This window comes from Centroberyx gerrardi, chromosome 21 (genome assembly GCF_048128805.1).
Source record: "Centroberyx gerrardi isolate f3 chromosome 21, fCenGer3.hap1.cur.20231027, whole genome shotgun sequence".
In the NCBI taxonomy this organism is placed as follows: Eukaryota; Metazoa; Chordata; class Actinopteri; order Beryciformes; family Berycidae; genus Centroberyx; species Centroberyx gerrardi.
This window is the reverse complement of record NC_136017.1, coordinates 18788439-18802770: the sequence shown is the minus strand read 5'-3', so window position 1 is coordinate 18802770 and position 14332 is coordinate 18788439. Positions and strand designations below refer to the sequence as shown.

Here is a 14332-nt window from a genome sequence, read left to right as displayed (position 1 = left end):
AGTCTAGAGTTTCCTGATTATAAAAATCTTTTATGGAAACTTAAGTTTTGAGAATTTGGAGAAAATCCACAATTAATCCCAACCCTGGTTACAATTTGACATGAAAACCCGTATGAGAATGATCTGAAGTTGTCCTTTGATTACAGTATACAAACTACAATAACATTAGGGACTGAGTATTAAAAAAAAGTACTTATACCAATTTTAGTGTCAATATTGAAGTTAAGGTAATGAAAGGCTTCAAAATACTGGATTCTGACATTGAGAGTTGAATCTTTCTTCATGTTTGTGGCTTTTCATTGAGGAAACAATTTTTCTCATCTTGTTCTCCTTAATACTTGGAGAGACGGAGTTCATATTAATACCATAGGAATATTTGTGAATACATAATTTAGCATAATGATCTCATTAGCATAATAGGTTATATCATAGTGATTATGGTGGGACATTAGGTAGCTTAAGTGCCTAGTTTTGTTTTTCCCTTTCTCATGTGTCCTTGTTTTGTTATAAAAGAAAATGTATAAATTTGCAATATCTGACAATAAAAAACAATTGATAACGAAAACAATTGGCGTGAGGTTTTAAAGCAAAGTACATTATCTTGACATTCAGCTGGTGTTTGACATTTAGCAATTTGAGCTCACTCAGTGCTGGTGTGTCAATTTATCAAGCATAAGTATAAAAAATGTATGTATAACTAAAAGGTATTCTATAGATTTTCAAATTAGACAGTACAGAGTCTTGAGTCTATTGGCGCTCACACTACATTGTATGTTAGAATAAGCTTTGGATGACAGTTCAGTATTAATGTTAGGAAAGCAGCTTCAGACTTAAGTAATGGAGTAAAGTGAACGGTTCAATCAGGATGAATATCAGGCCAGTGTTTCAGCATCATCAGTTTCTCAGTATCTTTATTATTATAGATTAATAGTAAAAGACAACCCATAGTTTCTTACTGGGTGAAGGCCAAAAATAGTGTCACTAACTAAATCTGAAAGTTTTTTTTTTTTTTAATGCCCCCTGAATCTAATCTGCAGCAAACTGGGTATTTTAGCTTCTAATGTGAAACCTGGTGTCAAGGACCTAGGGGTGTTCTCTGATTCCAATTTAACTTTTGACAAGCAGGTTAAAGGTCTTGCCCGTTTGTTTTAAGATTTTACTCATTCATTTTAAAGCATGGTATGATTTAGCCACATCGCTGAGCTTTACATCCTCCTGTCTGATCCAGTCTCAACTCCTCCATACTGTGGAACCACCAGACCTCTTCAGTCTAACATATCTTCTTAAAACCCATTTTTATAAACTCGCTTTCTGCTGCCAACTGTTGACACTACATCGGTCTTGAATGTTCAGTAGCAACCTGCTCCACCTACTGGACAGTGTTAGGAAGTGGTAGCAGGGACATACATCTGTTCATTAATTTCTCATACACACTTGTTCCACACACATTCCTGTTCAGGGTCATGGGGAGACTAGAACCAATCCCAACATGCATTGGGCAGAAGGCAACGAAATACCCTGGACTGTTCGCCAGTCCATCACAGGGCGAACAGACAGACAGAGAGGTAAACACCCTCACATTCACACCTATGGGAAATTTAGAGTCTCCGGTCCACCTGACTTGCATGTCGTTGCTTGTCAATGAGACTTCAGTAAAATGAACTGAGAAGATGGATACCTGGGATTTTGTGGACACAGGCACATTTTCTTCAGAACTCACAACTATCAAAGATTCAAGAGTTATCAATTCAATGCAGCCACTCCAGCATTTGTCGTCTATATAAGAGACTCCTGACTTTATACATCACGTATAGTGACTCTTTGAGGGAGGACATATTTTAAATGAGTTCAAAAAGATATGGACTTTGCTTTGAAGAATCATTTATTCTTAATCTTTTTCTTAGGAGAAAACAATTCTTAGATTTTGACTTGGTGCAAATGTATTGTTTTCCCTCATGAAGTATGTTAAATAAAAGTGATGATTCAAAAATCAAACAACAAACAAACCTTTGCAGAATAGTGTGACAATCATTCGAGATTGATCAGTTAACAGAATCTATCCCCTAACCCCCAAAAAATGTCTTACTGCACATTTTAAACTTTATCCACCCTCAGACAAATATTTTTTTCCTTTCTAACAAAAAACACTGCAGGTAAAACTAAAACAAGTAGAACACCTGAAAAGTGAAATGAGGTCAGTGCTGTGTGGGTGTGCTGCCGGTCTATTCCCACTCTTCATCATCAGCTCCAGTCGGATCAGCCGGCTGGCTCTTCACACTGTTGTGGTTTTGGAAAGATCCCCCCTGAGGACAGAGGACACCATGAAGAAACCTGACAGCACAAGGCTTTCAGAGGAAAACACAGGCTTGGTTCTGTTCAAACGAGCCAGATGGGGGCAAGTTACCTTCCGAGAATCTGTGGAGGCAAAGACCTTCCCAGAGGGGTTGAATCCTGTAGTACCATGGCCGCTGAATGCCGACTCCTCCAACCACGAGGGCACTTCCTGCTGTGCCTGTCAATCACATTCAAACCAACAGAAACCATGAAGGCTGACATAATGTTGAGTAAGTGCTTACCAGAACTGTTCGCCGAGCAGTCAGGCCACCTACCCTAGAGAGGACTTTGACGAGGGAGCCGGCCAGTTGGCCGTCTCCCTCCGGATCGTAGAAGGACACCGCCCTCCCGGTGTTACCGCAGCGGCCGGTTCTCCCGATGCGGTGGACGTACTCGTCGATGTTGTTGGGGAGGTCAAAGTTGACCACGTGCTGCACATCTGGTATATCCAGACCTCGGGCAGCTACAGAGGTGGCTACCAGGACCGGACATTTGCCTGAACGGAAATCTCCCAGCGCCTGCTCTCGCTCCCGCTGCTCACGGTCACTGCCAGACAACACAGCTCATCATCACAGTCAGCTCATCTGCATACAGCACACTGGAAACAAGGACACCAGATGCACCACTTACCCATGAATACTGGTGGTTGAGACCTTCTCCTGGCACAAGAAAGTGGCAATGAAGTCAGCTTGTCTCTTGGTCTCCACAAACACCATGGTGCGCTCAGTTCCTGCAATCAACACCAAGTTCAGTTCAAATAATATCAAAACTGGAATGTCATCAGCCTGACTGACCAATTATGGGATACCAGCTGGCAAGAACTGACATCAAACTGTAATATAGGCTATCATCAGTGTGTTATTCACTCCTGCAAGTATAGAGTTAGACAAATGTCCTGTTGGATGGAATAAGCTGCTTTCAACATCCAACTCCATTCTGATATGAAAGCCACCTTAAATGGGATAGTTTGGTATTTTGAACCCTGGGCCCAAATAACATGTTTTCCATCATGATCCCTATTAGTAGAAACCATAACTTCGCTAGCTGCCTGCTCCGCCCGTCCGGTAACAACCGGGCTGCCCCCTCCCACTCTACTGCAATAGAAACCTAGGGGCATACGTGACAGTCTTTATGATAAACGTTGTTTATCATAAAGACATAATAACGTTGCTCTCATTCGCAACTATGACACTGCGTGAACAGCTAAGTATGCATCAGTTTTGCTGAGAAATGCTGAGGTATTTTCATCACGTCATAGATTGGAGACATCCAAGTGTGTCCGAGGTCATGTCAAGGAGGGGGAAAAGAGGGGGACAATAGGAGGATTTCAACAGAAAATTTGTAATAGTTGCACATTAATATCACACAATGTGCAGTCATTTCTGATGAGTTTTTCTAAAGCTCAAACAGAACTCTGAACTACAGAAGAGAACTCTGGTGGAAATTGCTTAAATTAAGTTGATCGTTCCCACTCTTTGCCCCTTCTTCTATTTTTTGTACTAATCATCAAATGTTCCTATTGTCCTTTTAAGATCCTTGATCCTCAGAGCATTAACCTGGATTTATAAAGGTTAAAAAAAAAATAAACAAAGAGAACAAGTTTAATTTATTAACTACAGGGTCCAATAACTATTTCTCAAACACCAGGTCTAAACAAGTTTGATTTATTAAACTTGTGCTCCGGTAGCAGATTTGAGATGATTCAGAACATTGGAAGGCTTGAGGTCTAAGGTAGCAGTGGAGAAACATCACCAGTGGTCTTGAGGAGGTCAAGGAGCTGCTCCCTCTTGGAGAACTTGGTGACCTGGATAAACGTCTGTTCCACATCACTGCAGGCTCCGCCCACCACACCCACAGCCAGGAACAAATAGTCTGTCTTCAGGAAGTCAGCTGCCATCCTATAAAAACCCACAGTGATAGATATTCTCACACACACACACACAATCAGCTCTTTTTCAGCAGCTGTCCTGGATCAATGTGAAAGATTGGTCCATAGAGGAACAGACCTCTGGATGTCCTCAGGGTAGGTAGCACTGAACATCAGGGTCTGACGCTCTTCTTTGGGTGGCATACCAGGGGAGCCCACCAGGCGGTGCATGTCAGGCTCAAAGCCCATGTCCAACATCCGGTCCGCCTCATCCAGCACCAAGTAGCGCAGCTTGCTCAAACCAACCTGAAGGCAACATGCCGCAAATGATTTATAGTTAAGCCTGGAGCCAAAGGCTGTGCAGCTTCACTGCTTTCATGTGACCAATGAGAGACTTTTTTAAAAAAAAAATATTTTTTTTATTTTGCACAATAAAACAAAGCAGCAAAAACATGACAACAAAAGAGAAGAAGCAAATTGTGCAGGTGAGATTTAGAAAACCCCTAGAGGCTTATAGAAAGAATCTCACCTCAATACGCATTATAAGCAAATACGAAAGTCATGTAATCCAACAAAAATAAGCAAACAAGCAACCATAAGATCAAAAAGCAAACATAAAGTAGGCAGGATAAAACAAGCAAAGACATAAAATAATAAAAATAATGTAATGAGGGTGTGGGTGCTTTGGCGTATGTGTGTGTATACGTGAGCGTGTGCGCGTGCATGCGAGTGTGAGCGCGCGTGTACTGAAGCACACTTGTGTTCAGACAACTCCTTAGAAAAGAGGAAAGATAGTCAAAGATAGATAGTCAGATATGATCAGTTTGGATAGTTAAGTTTGGTTCATTAGACAGGTCCTAAGCCTATATTTGAAATTCTTGAGAGAAGTAGACTGAAATGCAATTTGAATATAACTGTTCCATAGCTGAGCCCCCCTATATCTAATAGAGAATTGACAAAGCCCAGTACGGAACATTGGGAGGTGTAACCATTTGGCATGTCTCGTATTAAAGTTGTGTACATCACTGTTCGGCTGGAAAAATGCTTTACAAGGCAAGGGAAGCGAAGCAGGCTGATGCAAAATTTTGAAAATAAAAACACAAGTTTGGTATTTATTTATGTTAAAAATTTATAGGATCTTGAGCTGATTGAAGAGAGACTTCATACATGGACAATAACAGTTTACCTTTCCTCTTCCAATCACATCCAACAGCCTCCCTGGGGTCCCACACAGCACATTGCATCCCTTCTGGACTTCACGGATTTGGTGTCCAGTGCTGATTCCACCATAAACCACTACTGGACGCACACAAGTCCTACAACAGTCAGAGGAAAGAAAATTTTTGAGCCAAGAGAATGTACAAATTATTATTCAATTACAATATCTTTCATCTGCAGAGCGTATACATTTCCCAGTGCTAGCCAACTACAGGGTCTAATAACTATTTCCCAAACACAAAGTCTAAACAGACCCATGAGAAAACTTCCTGGCCTCCATGTAAATCTGGTTGATAAGCTCCCTGGTTGGGGCCACAATGACGGCCTCAGGCTCCTGCAGCTCACTGTAGCGACTGGCTGCCACGCCGTCCGACATCAGCTGCTGCAGGATAGGCAACAGGAATGCAGCCTGGAGGGAGGAGATGCATTAAAACCCTATAAGCAGAAGCAAACTTGAGGCCCACTTGCTGATTCTCCAGGGGCGTCTCACCGTTTTGCCAGATCCGGTCTGGGCACAGGCCATGACGTCTCTGCCAGCAGAGATGATTGGGATGCCATGCTTCTGCACCGGGGTTGGCTTCACATAGCCAGACTTGCTGACATTCTGTTTTAGGGACTCGCACAATGCTGCCTCTTCAAAAGTCTGAAGATAAACAGGTTTTTATTGTTGTCAATTGTTGTTATTGTTACCAACTGATGGCTACAAAACTCTGATCAGAAGCCATTTGCATGTTAACTTTCTGCAGCCTTGGCAACTTGTGCGTGTAAGGCTAGGTTCACACCGGCCATGTAACGGCAGCAAAGCGTAGCCCGCTTCCTTTCGGCGCCCATGTTAATGGGTCAGACTGTTCACACGGGCCGTGGAGTACTCGTGGCTCGCAATCTGCAGTGACAGTTTCGGTTCCTAGTCTATTTTCTCTGCGCATGTATTTCACAGGAAAACACCATATAAGTAGATGGTCATATCTGCATTATATCAACACAAAAGCACAAATATATTAAATTATGAACTTGCCAGTGTCTTCACTGTTGTTGATTAATCCATGTGCACTGATGCAAGTTTTAAATGTACATTGTAGGATGACAATCCATCTGGTTTTGAATTATCACTTGCCTTTTGAAAATTGGGTCTGTTATTGAATTGCCACATTTTACAGGCTACATGATTTATTTAGGCCCGTGTTATTTACACTGAGAGAGAGAGACAGGACAACTCTGTAATCCCTTCTTTAACTTTGCTTAGTAAGCACGTGTATCACAAATACTTTTTTTGTCTGTCTTGTCATGCCAATAAAGTAGAGAGGTAAAGTTTAAGTTAGAAAGAATAAGCTAATTCATGGTTAGACCACAGTTACCCATATCAGACCACTGTCAAATCACAATGAACCTTAAAAATAAAAAATCACTTAATCCATCTGCAACAATTAATGAAAACGCCACACTATATTCTCTTGCACCTTCAGAGAGCGATCTAGGTCCTCCTAGGTTTTCCTAAAGATTGCCTGATCACAAGTCACGACTGACTGAGAAAAATCCTAAAACGATTTTGATACACGAGTCTGTGAAGAAAGGGAGAGTGAAGAAGCTGGAAGATTAATTATGTCAATTCCTGATGCGGAAAAGTACATTGAGTTGTCAGCATTGTGTCTACAAGGACAACAGTAAAGAAGATGAGGCTTTGGTGGCTATTGGCGCAAAATTTAAGTAGCCTACAGCCTGTTTCCACGGGGTATTTCTCCTCCTGTAGAGCAGGAGAGCTGCTGGCCGGCGTGGAGAAATATGATTCTGGTGTGAACAGCCCAACTGTGACTCGTGCACGATAACGCGGTACTCAGTCGCTACACGTCCGGTCTGAACCAAGCGTAACTTGTTTAGATGCTCTGACAACTTACCATGATGGCCTGCGGTGGGTTGCTGCCACTAACATCCACCATGATGTCGTCATACTTGTCAAAGTTAATGCCCGACTCATAGTGGGAAAAAATGGAGTCTTCATCCTCAGGGAGGGGTGGGGGAACATACGTCACCCTCGGTCCTGAGGTTGAGAAAACACAAAATATGTATGTGGTGCTGGAAAGACAAAAAAGCATACAACCAAGCCTTGATCATATTGCAGCAATGTTGAGTATGTTGACAATGAATGGTTCATTTACGTACTATCATCATCGCCTGCATCTTTATTCTCCCCTGCAGATCCTATTATCAGATACAGAAAACCATTACATTTGTGGCATGCTTCAAATTAATCACTGAATGCCAATTTACAAGATGAATATCACAACCTTTAGCGAAGACCTCTTCATCTTTCCCACGGTAACCTGCAGCAACAGACAAGAGGAGTCAGTGGACTTTTACTGACCAACACGAAACAATTATTCATTTGATGCCTAACTTATGATGGCGCATTTACCTCCACCAAAGCCTCCTCTTCCACCCTCTGCACCACCTTAAACAGATTAGGAATCGTTGCTGATTGGCAAGCTAACTTTTCCCACTTGCTTTAGTTATTGAGCATTGGATTACTTGCATAGCAATAAATTGCATTGCATTTTGGAAACCAAAAACTTCAAGCACAAAGTTGCCACTGAGCCACTTTAAGATTAAGTTACTGAAAAAACATTGATGCTTGATTTACAACCTGATATTGAAAATTCAGAATGTTAATTTTTAACCCTTATGAATGTAGAAGGGTGAAAAGCTCTTAAATCCTTCTCAAAGTACATACAGCTTAAAGTTGTTTAAAACAAGTTTGTGCTTTATCAGTTAGCAAAATCTGAGAACGTCTTGATGTTTCCCAACTTCACTCAATACAATTCCACAAGCATTGTTAGAGAGAACAGTTTGTGCACTATAGTAACTGGATTGAGTAAAGAAATACCTTGGTGAAAACCTCCCCTGCCTCCTCTTCCTCTAATCCCTGTTCAGTAAAAATCAGTTTCCAACATGCATATACAGTAGTGGATAAAAAAACATTCCTTTGTGGTTAATTACAACTTCAAGATCATACAGTCAAGTTAAAAACAAGAACTGTATTACACACACTGGGGGGAAAAAAACACGCCTACCATTTTCACGCCCTCCATCATCTTCTCCTGTAAAGGTCAGCTTGTTAAAATTCTATCAATAGCAACACAACTAGTTCCACTCAACAAAACTAACTGACTACTAACTAAATTATTACACTGAGCTGAGAACATCAAACCAATCATTCAATGGATCCAACTGTCTCAATGTACAAACACTCAAAGACATTACCATTAAAGCCACCTTGGTCTCCGCGCCCTGGTGGAATAAACGTACTAATGTCAGGACATTACTGATTTAAACAAAAGCAGAAAAAAATTGAATATACATAATTGTGGGGTTATATCAACATATGCAGCTGACTATTTAAACACAAGTAGACTGTATGGGTGGGACGCATGAGAAACAATATGGATTACTGATGTATGGATTTACTTAGAGTTGATACAGGTTTTCCCACACAGAGAAAAGTTTGTGGCGGCCCGCCACAATATCAGCACTGACCGCTATAATGTTTTTTTTCCCACTATTAAATTGTAGAGCTGCGTGCAGCGCATTGATTCGCTCAGCCCCTACTTGCTCTGCGCGCTCTCTCTCTTGCTCTCTTTCTCTGTCGCTCACTCTCTCTCTCTCTCTGGGTCTCTGTCTCTCTCTTGCTCTCGCTCTCTCAACAGACCCGTCTGTGCGCCTCCCATTGCACATGCGTTTTAACTCTGACTCTGAATGTTTGCTCCCTCAATCCAGATTAATATTGAAAAATATGTTCAAAGAAGGAAAAGGACTCATCCTGAGGAGGAGCAGGGACAGTCTGGACCAGAGGAGCTGCTGAGCAGCAAAACAGAGTACATAATGGAACAATGTCAAAGGCTAGTAATTTAACAATGTAAAGATACAGGTGAAATTGACAGCACAGAGAGATGTAGCAGGGCAGAGGGTCAGAAAAGCAGATTTCTCTGTAAAAGGGGCCTCATTTCTATTCTTCTGTACCTTGTAGACAAAAGCAAGCAACAAACTGAACAGTGTAGCACATAGCACTGTTTATATTTTTAAGTTATGTTATCTTTGACACAAAGTAGGGCTTAACGATTTTGAAAAAATATCTAATTATTATTTTATAATGATTATTTTGACTGATATTGCAATTGCGATATGATTTACGATATTAGAGGGAATGATAATTTTTACATCATTATTCTCATTTTCATTGAAAAACGTATTAAAATGATTATGGTTTGATTTTTGAGGGGATCTGTACCAAACAAAGATGTTTTCTTAAGTCTGTAGAATATGATGTGTAGGCCAGGACATCTCTGCACCACGACAATATTTAATTTAAAATGGTATTTTGACACACATTTCGCCTTTAACAAATATTGCGCCTCCTGCGATTTGAAAATTGCAGTAGGCCATATTGCGATTTCGATAAAATTTCGATTAATTGTTCAGCCCCAACACAAAGTACTTGAAAGGGAGCACTTCAGATATATACAGGTTAGTTATTTGTTTGACAAATGGAACTATTTAAAATGGAGTACATTAGATAATTTTTCAGTCATCCAGGTAATGGGATCCTTTATTGATAATAGCCTATATATTGACAATATAAGAGAATACAAGAATAAAAAGATCACCCCCCCTCCCCCCCGGCCAACTCACCCACCACCACAAATAGATTTGAATTCTGTGGGAAACACTGTGATACTAACAGATGATAGTAACATTGGCTGCTTACTTAACATATGTATAAATATAATATCAAAAAGCAGTATTATTGGTATAAGTATATATGCAGTACATAACAATGAGAGGGATATATATACGTGATGTGCAACTGTGCATCTTATTTATCTTATTTAACAATTCTACAGAAGGCCATATAAATATTACCAGCTGTCCCTTTAACAAAATTTGAAACTATTTAGAGCTGGCTAGACTGTGTACACAACAGTCTTAGCTCAATAAAAGACTACAATTTCCATGTAGTGCTGTTGGTGCGGCTAGCTCTATGTGATAAAAATGCTTTTGTGTTAGATCATAACCAATTGTACAGCATTTTACAGGTTCCCCAAGAGTAATGCACAGTGTATCAGGCTTGCACCTTAAGATTTAATTTCTTTCAAACAGCCATGCCGGGTATTAGGATACAAAGGGCTGTTATGGAACACATAGCTAGCTTCTCTGTCAACTTGGTGCTGAGGAAAGAGTGACAGTGGAGCGAGAGTAACAGTGTTAGAGCGCAAGCGCTGTTCTGTTTGTGTGACTGGTCGAGAGTTGGCAAGCCTTATGGGTATTGTAATAGGTGTTATGGAAACCTATGTGTCAAGTGATAAAAAAAAGCTTATATTTCAACACATAGGTTGAAACATTTGCAATCATTGATGATCGCAATCTCATAATAACTAGTCTTATGGAACTTCACCCTGTAGAAGATATTAAGCCTACTTAATACAAATAGGCTGTAATCGCAATAGAATGAAGTTCAGGGTTCCCACACCTTCTTAAACATCAAATTCAAGGACTTTTCAAGGACTTTCCAGGCCCAATTCCCTCAAATTCAAGGACCCAACATGGCATAGTTTGAGAAACGGATCAAGGTTAATTACTGTTACAACACTGAGAATTTTTATAATGAGAACTAGCAGGCTTTACAGAAGCTCACAGACAACAATTAAAAAGAGAGAGAGGCTTGAATGTGTGAACACTTCTCAACTGTGCTGTTATAGTGATGGCAGACTATGTGGTCTCTTGCCTTCAATTGAACTTCAATTTCTATTCTTGCACAAAATATAAAAATTCAAGCACCTTCAATGACCCATGTCTATTTATGTCTATTTTCAAGAACTTTCAAGGCCTTGATTTTTTTTTCTCAAATTCACAAACTTTCAAGGATTTCAAGGACCCGTGGGGACCTTGGAAGTTAGACGGGTGACTAACATGGGGAAAATAACTTGTTGAACCATAGACTTGCCAGTTCTATAGGAATATATATATATAAAAAACATTTTTATTTTTTTTATAAACATTCACAAGTTGTACGGCACTCTGATAATAATATTAACCAAATGAATGAGCTCAAATAATTGAAACCCAATCATGAACAAAAATTATTGGAGCTAAAACCGAGGGGTATCTGGAACTAGGATAAAACTGTCTGAGCAACATAAATTTTGATTTACAGTCAATGTTCCATTGAAATCTTATCCAGTTGCTCTGGCAGACTTATTTACCATGCTCAAGCTTAGTTTGGGCAGCAAAAATCTTTTCTAATGAAAAATAGCTCTTTATGAATAAAATGAAATAACAGAGTGTGGTTTATTACATTTTGGGTATATTACATGCAAGTAATATTAGCCTGTCTTACCTCGGCCTCCGCTACCTCTGAAGCCATCTGCTCCTGCACTGTTCCAGACTTCTCCATCTAAGAGGAACAAGTCAGAGGATCAATGACAACCAGGATTCAGCCACTGTAACCAGACACCACTGAATATAATGCTGCCAGCACTTACCATTCCCATTCCCTGCAAAGCATATGTCAAAGCATTAAAATAAGGTTGTGTACAACACTGTTGGAGTTAAGACTACTTCTTCGCATCAGAGTATTGCTATAGCCGCCTACTTTACTACATTCCTTTGTATACAGTTAGACATTTATAGCCCACTGTGTGTTATAGCATAACTTTAAACATGAGATGCATGGGCACCTGAAGAGAATGAACTCTTAAATCCTCCTCCTCTCCCTCTGCCCCTGCCTCTTCCACCACGACCTGGAGAAAAACAGAATAAGAAATTCCCACTTGGTAAATGTCATCTAGGGTGTAAATTTCAAAGAATCAATGCTCATCCTTTCCACACTCACCTCTTCCAAAGTCACCACCTTCGGTGTTCCAGGAGCCTCCTTGATTGCCTAAGGACACAAATACAATCATCCTAGCATTCTGCTTCCCAACACCCTTACTCCCAATGTTATATGAGGTCTTTACATGCTAAAGGACAATATTTACAACATTACAAATCAAATGTGAATGTACAAGCAGTATTAAAGCTTTAAATATACTGGCCAAGCAGCCACATGGCAATCACAATAATGTTATAAATAGTAAACCTACCACCACTTGAAGTCTGGCTGGTTAGTGTAGTAGTAGTTTCCTGTAAACATGGGTCAATTGAAATCATGTGTGGTAAGCCACCACACATCATTTCACTAGAGGTTATATATGGTTATAACCACAAAACTTGAGTGAATAGAACGGTCCTTCTACTGTTTGTCATGGTAATTTGGCTAGTACAGCATAAAATGGCGATTATTGAAGTTTAAGGGTTAGTTGCTATGGTGACAACACAAGTCTGGGCATTAAGGCCATAAAGTGTGTCACACTTGCTTGAAAACTGTGCAGATGTGTCTGTTAAACTGTCTAAACTCAACTGAAAGCTGACGTTAGCGACGAGGTTAACGTAGCTTTATCAAAGATTGTACTTCTCTCGCTTCTCTTCTTGTTAACATCAGCATATTAGCAAACCTAGCTAGTAAGCATCATCAAACAGGTACCTTTAACGTAATATAGCCCCTTAAATGCTTTAAACTAACGTAGCTTTAGTGGAGAAGAAAAGTTAGCATTTGCTAACTTCAAACAGCTAACGGACATCAGAAACAGATTAACTCAACTATAAATAATCTACTTCTACTCCTCTCTGTGCACTACTTAAAAAGACAGTAGCAACTTGTAAAAGACCACGACCTAGTGGTGGTGGCATGAGTGACAACTTAATTCAGTAGCCTCCGCCAGTTTTCCACTGCTCTGGTTCTTGCTGCAAAACCTCTCACCTCTGCAACTTACCTTAAACAATACTTAAGCAATAAGCAATTTCAGACCCTATAACCAACCCTGAAACTAATGTGTGCTACGTGGAGATTTCTGAGACGTAATGATATAAACAAATAGCCACACATGCGGGCCAGCTGTGTTGCTGTTTTCTCCTCTTTTCTAAAGCTTGTTGTCAAATTCGGCCCAACTCAAAGCTCCTCCCGTCCCATTCAGTAGCTTTTGCTTTTTTTTAAACTAGCTTGTCTCCTCCCTCGCTGTTTGAAAGCGGCGCTCTCCCCCTCCCATCCCTGAAAAAAATTGTCATAATGGCGGAATCGATGAAGCGAGCGAGTAAACTTGTTCAACTAGTAAACTTGCTACCTACCTCTTCACTTGTCATTGTGGGACATGTAACCTTCAGCGGTAGGAAAATCTGGCAAAGCGAGACTGGTAATTCTCCGTAGGTACATTTATTTTAGCCATTAGCCTTTATGCACGGTTTGTCCTTAGGGGCTCCTGTAGCCCGGCAGTTTACTGTGTGCGTTTACAAATCTGTTGCGGTTTCTGTCACCCTCTAGTGGTCAGAAAATCGCTTAGTGTAGCTTTAAGTCGGTTTATACAGAAGGTAGCCCAACGGTACACATAAAAATGTCCTGCTCCGACCATCCAGGAACATTGATTTGAATGGAAAAGACCGTTCTATTCATTCAAGTTCTGTGGTTGTAACTAAAATGTTGGACTGAATTAGGGTTTGACTGATTTGAATTGTTTTTAATGTAATTTTTTTTATATAGTAAATTAGCTTACCTCATCCTGCCACTCATCCATTTTTCTCCTTCTGTAAGTAAAGACAACTGAAGTCATCATTCACACACTAGAATTTAATTAGAATTGGTTTAATGTTACACTGCAATGCACTGGCTCCAAAAAATGTCAACATGGCAGCGATTGTAAACCCAATCTTTTGGCTTCAAAACAGCCCTTCAGCCATAGAGATATAACACTGTTATATCTCTATGCCTTCAGCCATCTCTATGCCTTCAGCAACCTAGGGGTGAAGTCACACTCACTAGTCCATTCTAATTCC

The 14332-nt window shown here is 40.3% G+C and overlaps 1 protein-coding gene across 1 annotated transcript; it reads right to left on the bottom strand.

Moving 5' to 3' along the window:
* Positions 1–2194: 2194 nt before the first annotated feature.
* LOC144543013 (putative ATP-dependent RNA helicase DDX4) lies at positions 2195–12369 on the bottom strand. Its single transcript, XM_078290983.1, has 17 exons — positions 12300–12369; positions 12145–12207; positions 11950–11961; positions 11805–11861; positions 7830–7865; positions 7702–7737; positions 7577–7615; positions 7312–7454; positions 5910–6062; positions 5674–5828; positions 5388–5517; positions 4341–4507; positions 4087–4232; positions 2965–3064; positions 2610–2880; positions 2405–2512; positions 2195–2303 (listed from the first exon to the last, which is right to left on the bottom strand). The coding sequence occupies exons 1-17, from the start codon at positions 12367–12369 to the stop codon at positions 2223–2225; spliced, it is 1767 nt and encodes a 588-aa protein (XP_078147109.1). The 3' UTR covers positions 2195–2222.
* Between the last annotated feature and the right edge of the window lie 1963 nt (positions 12370–14332).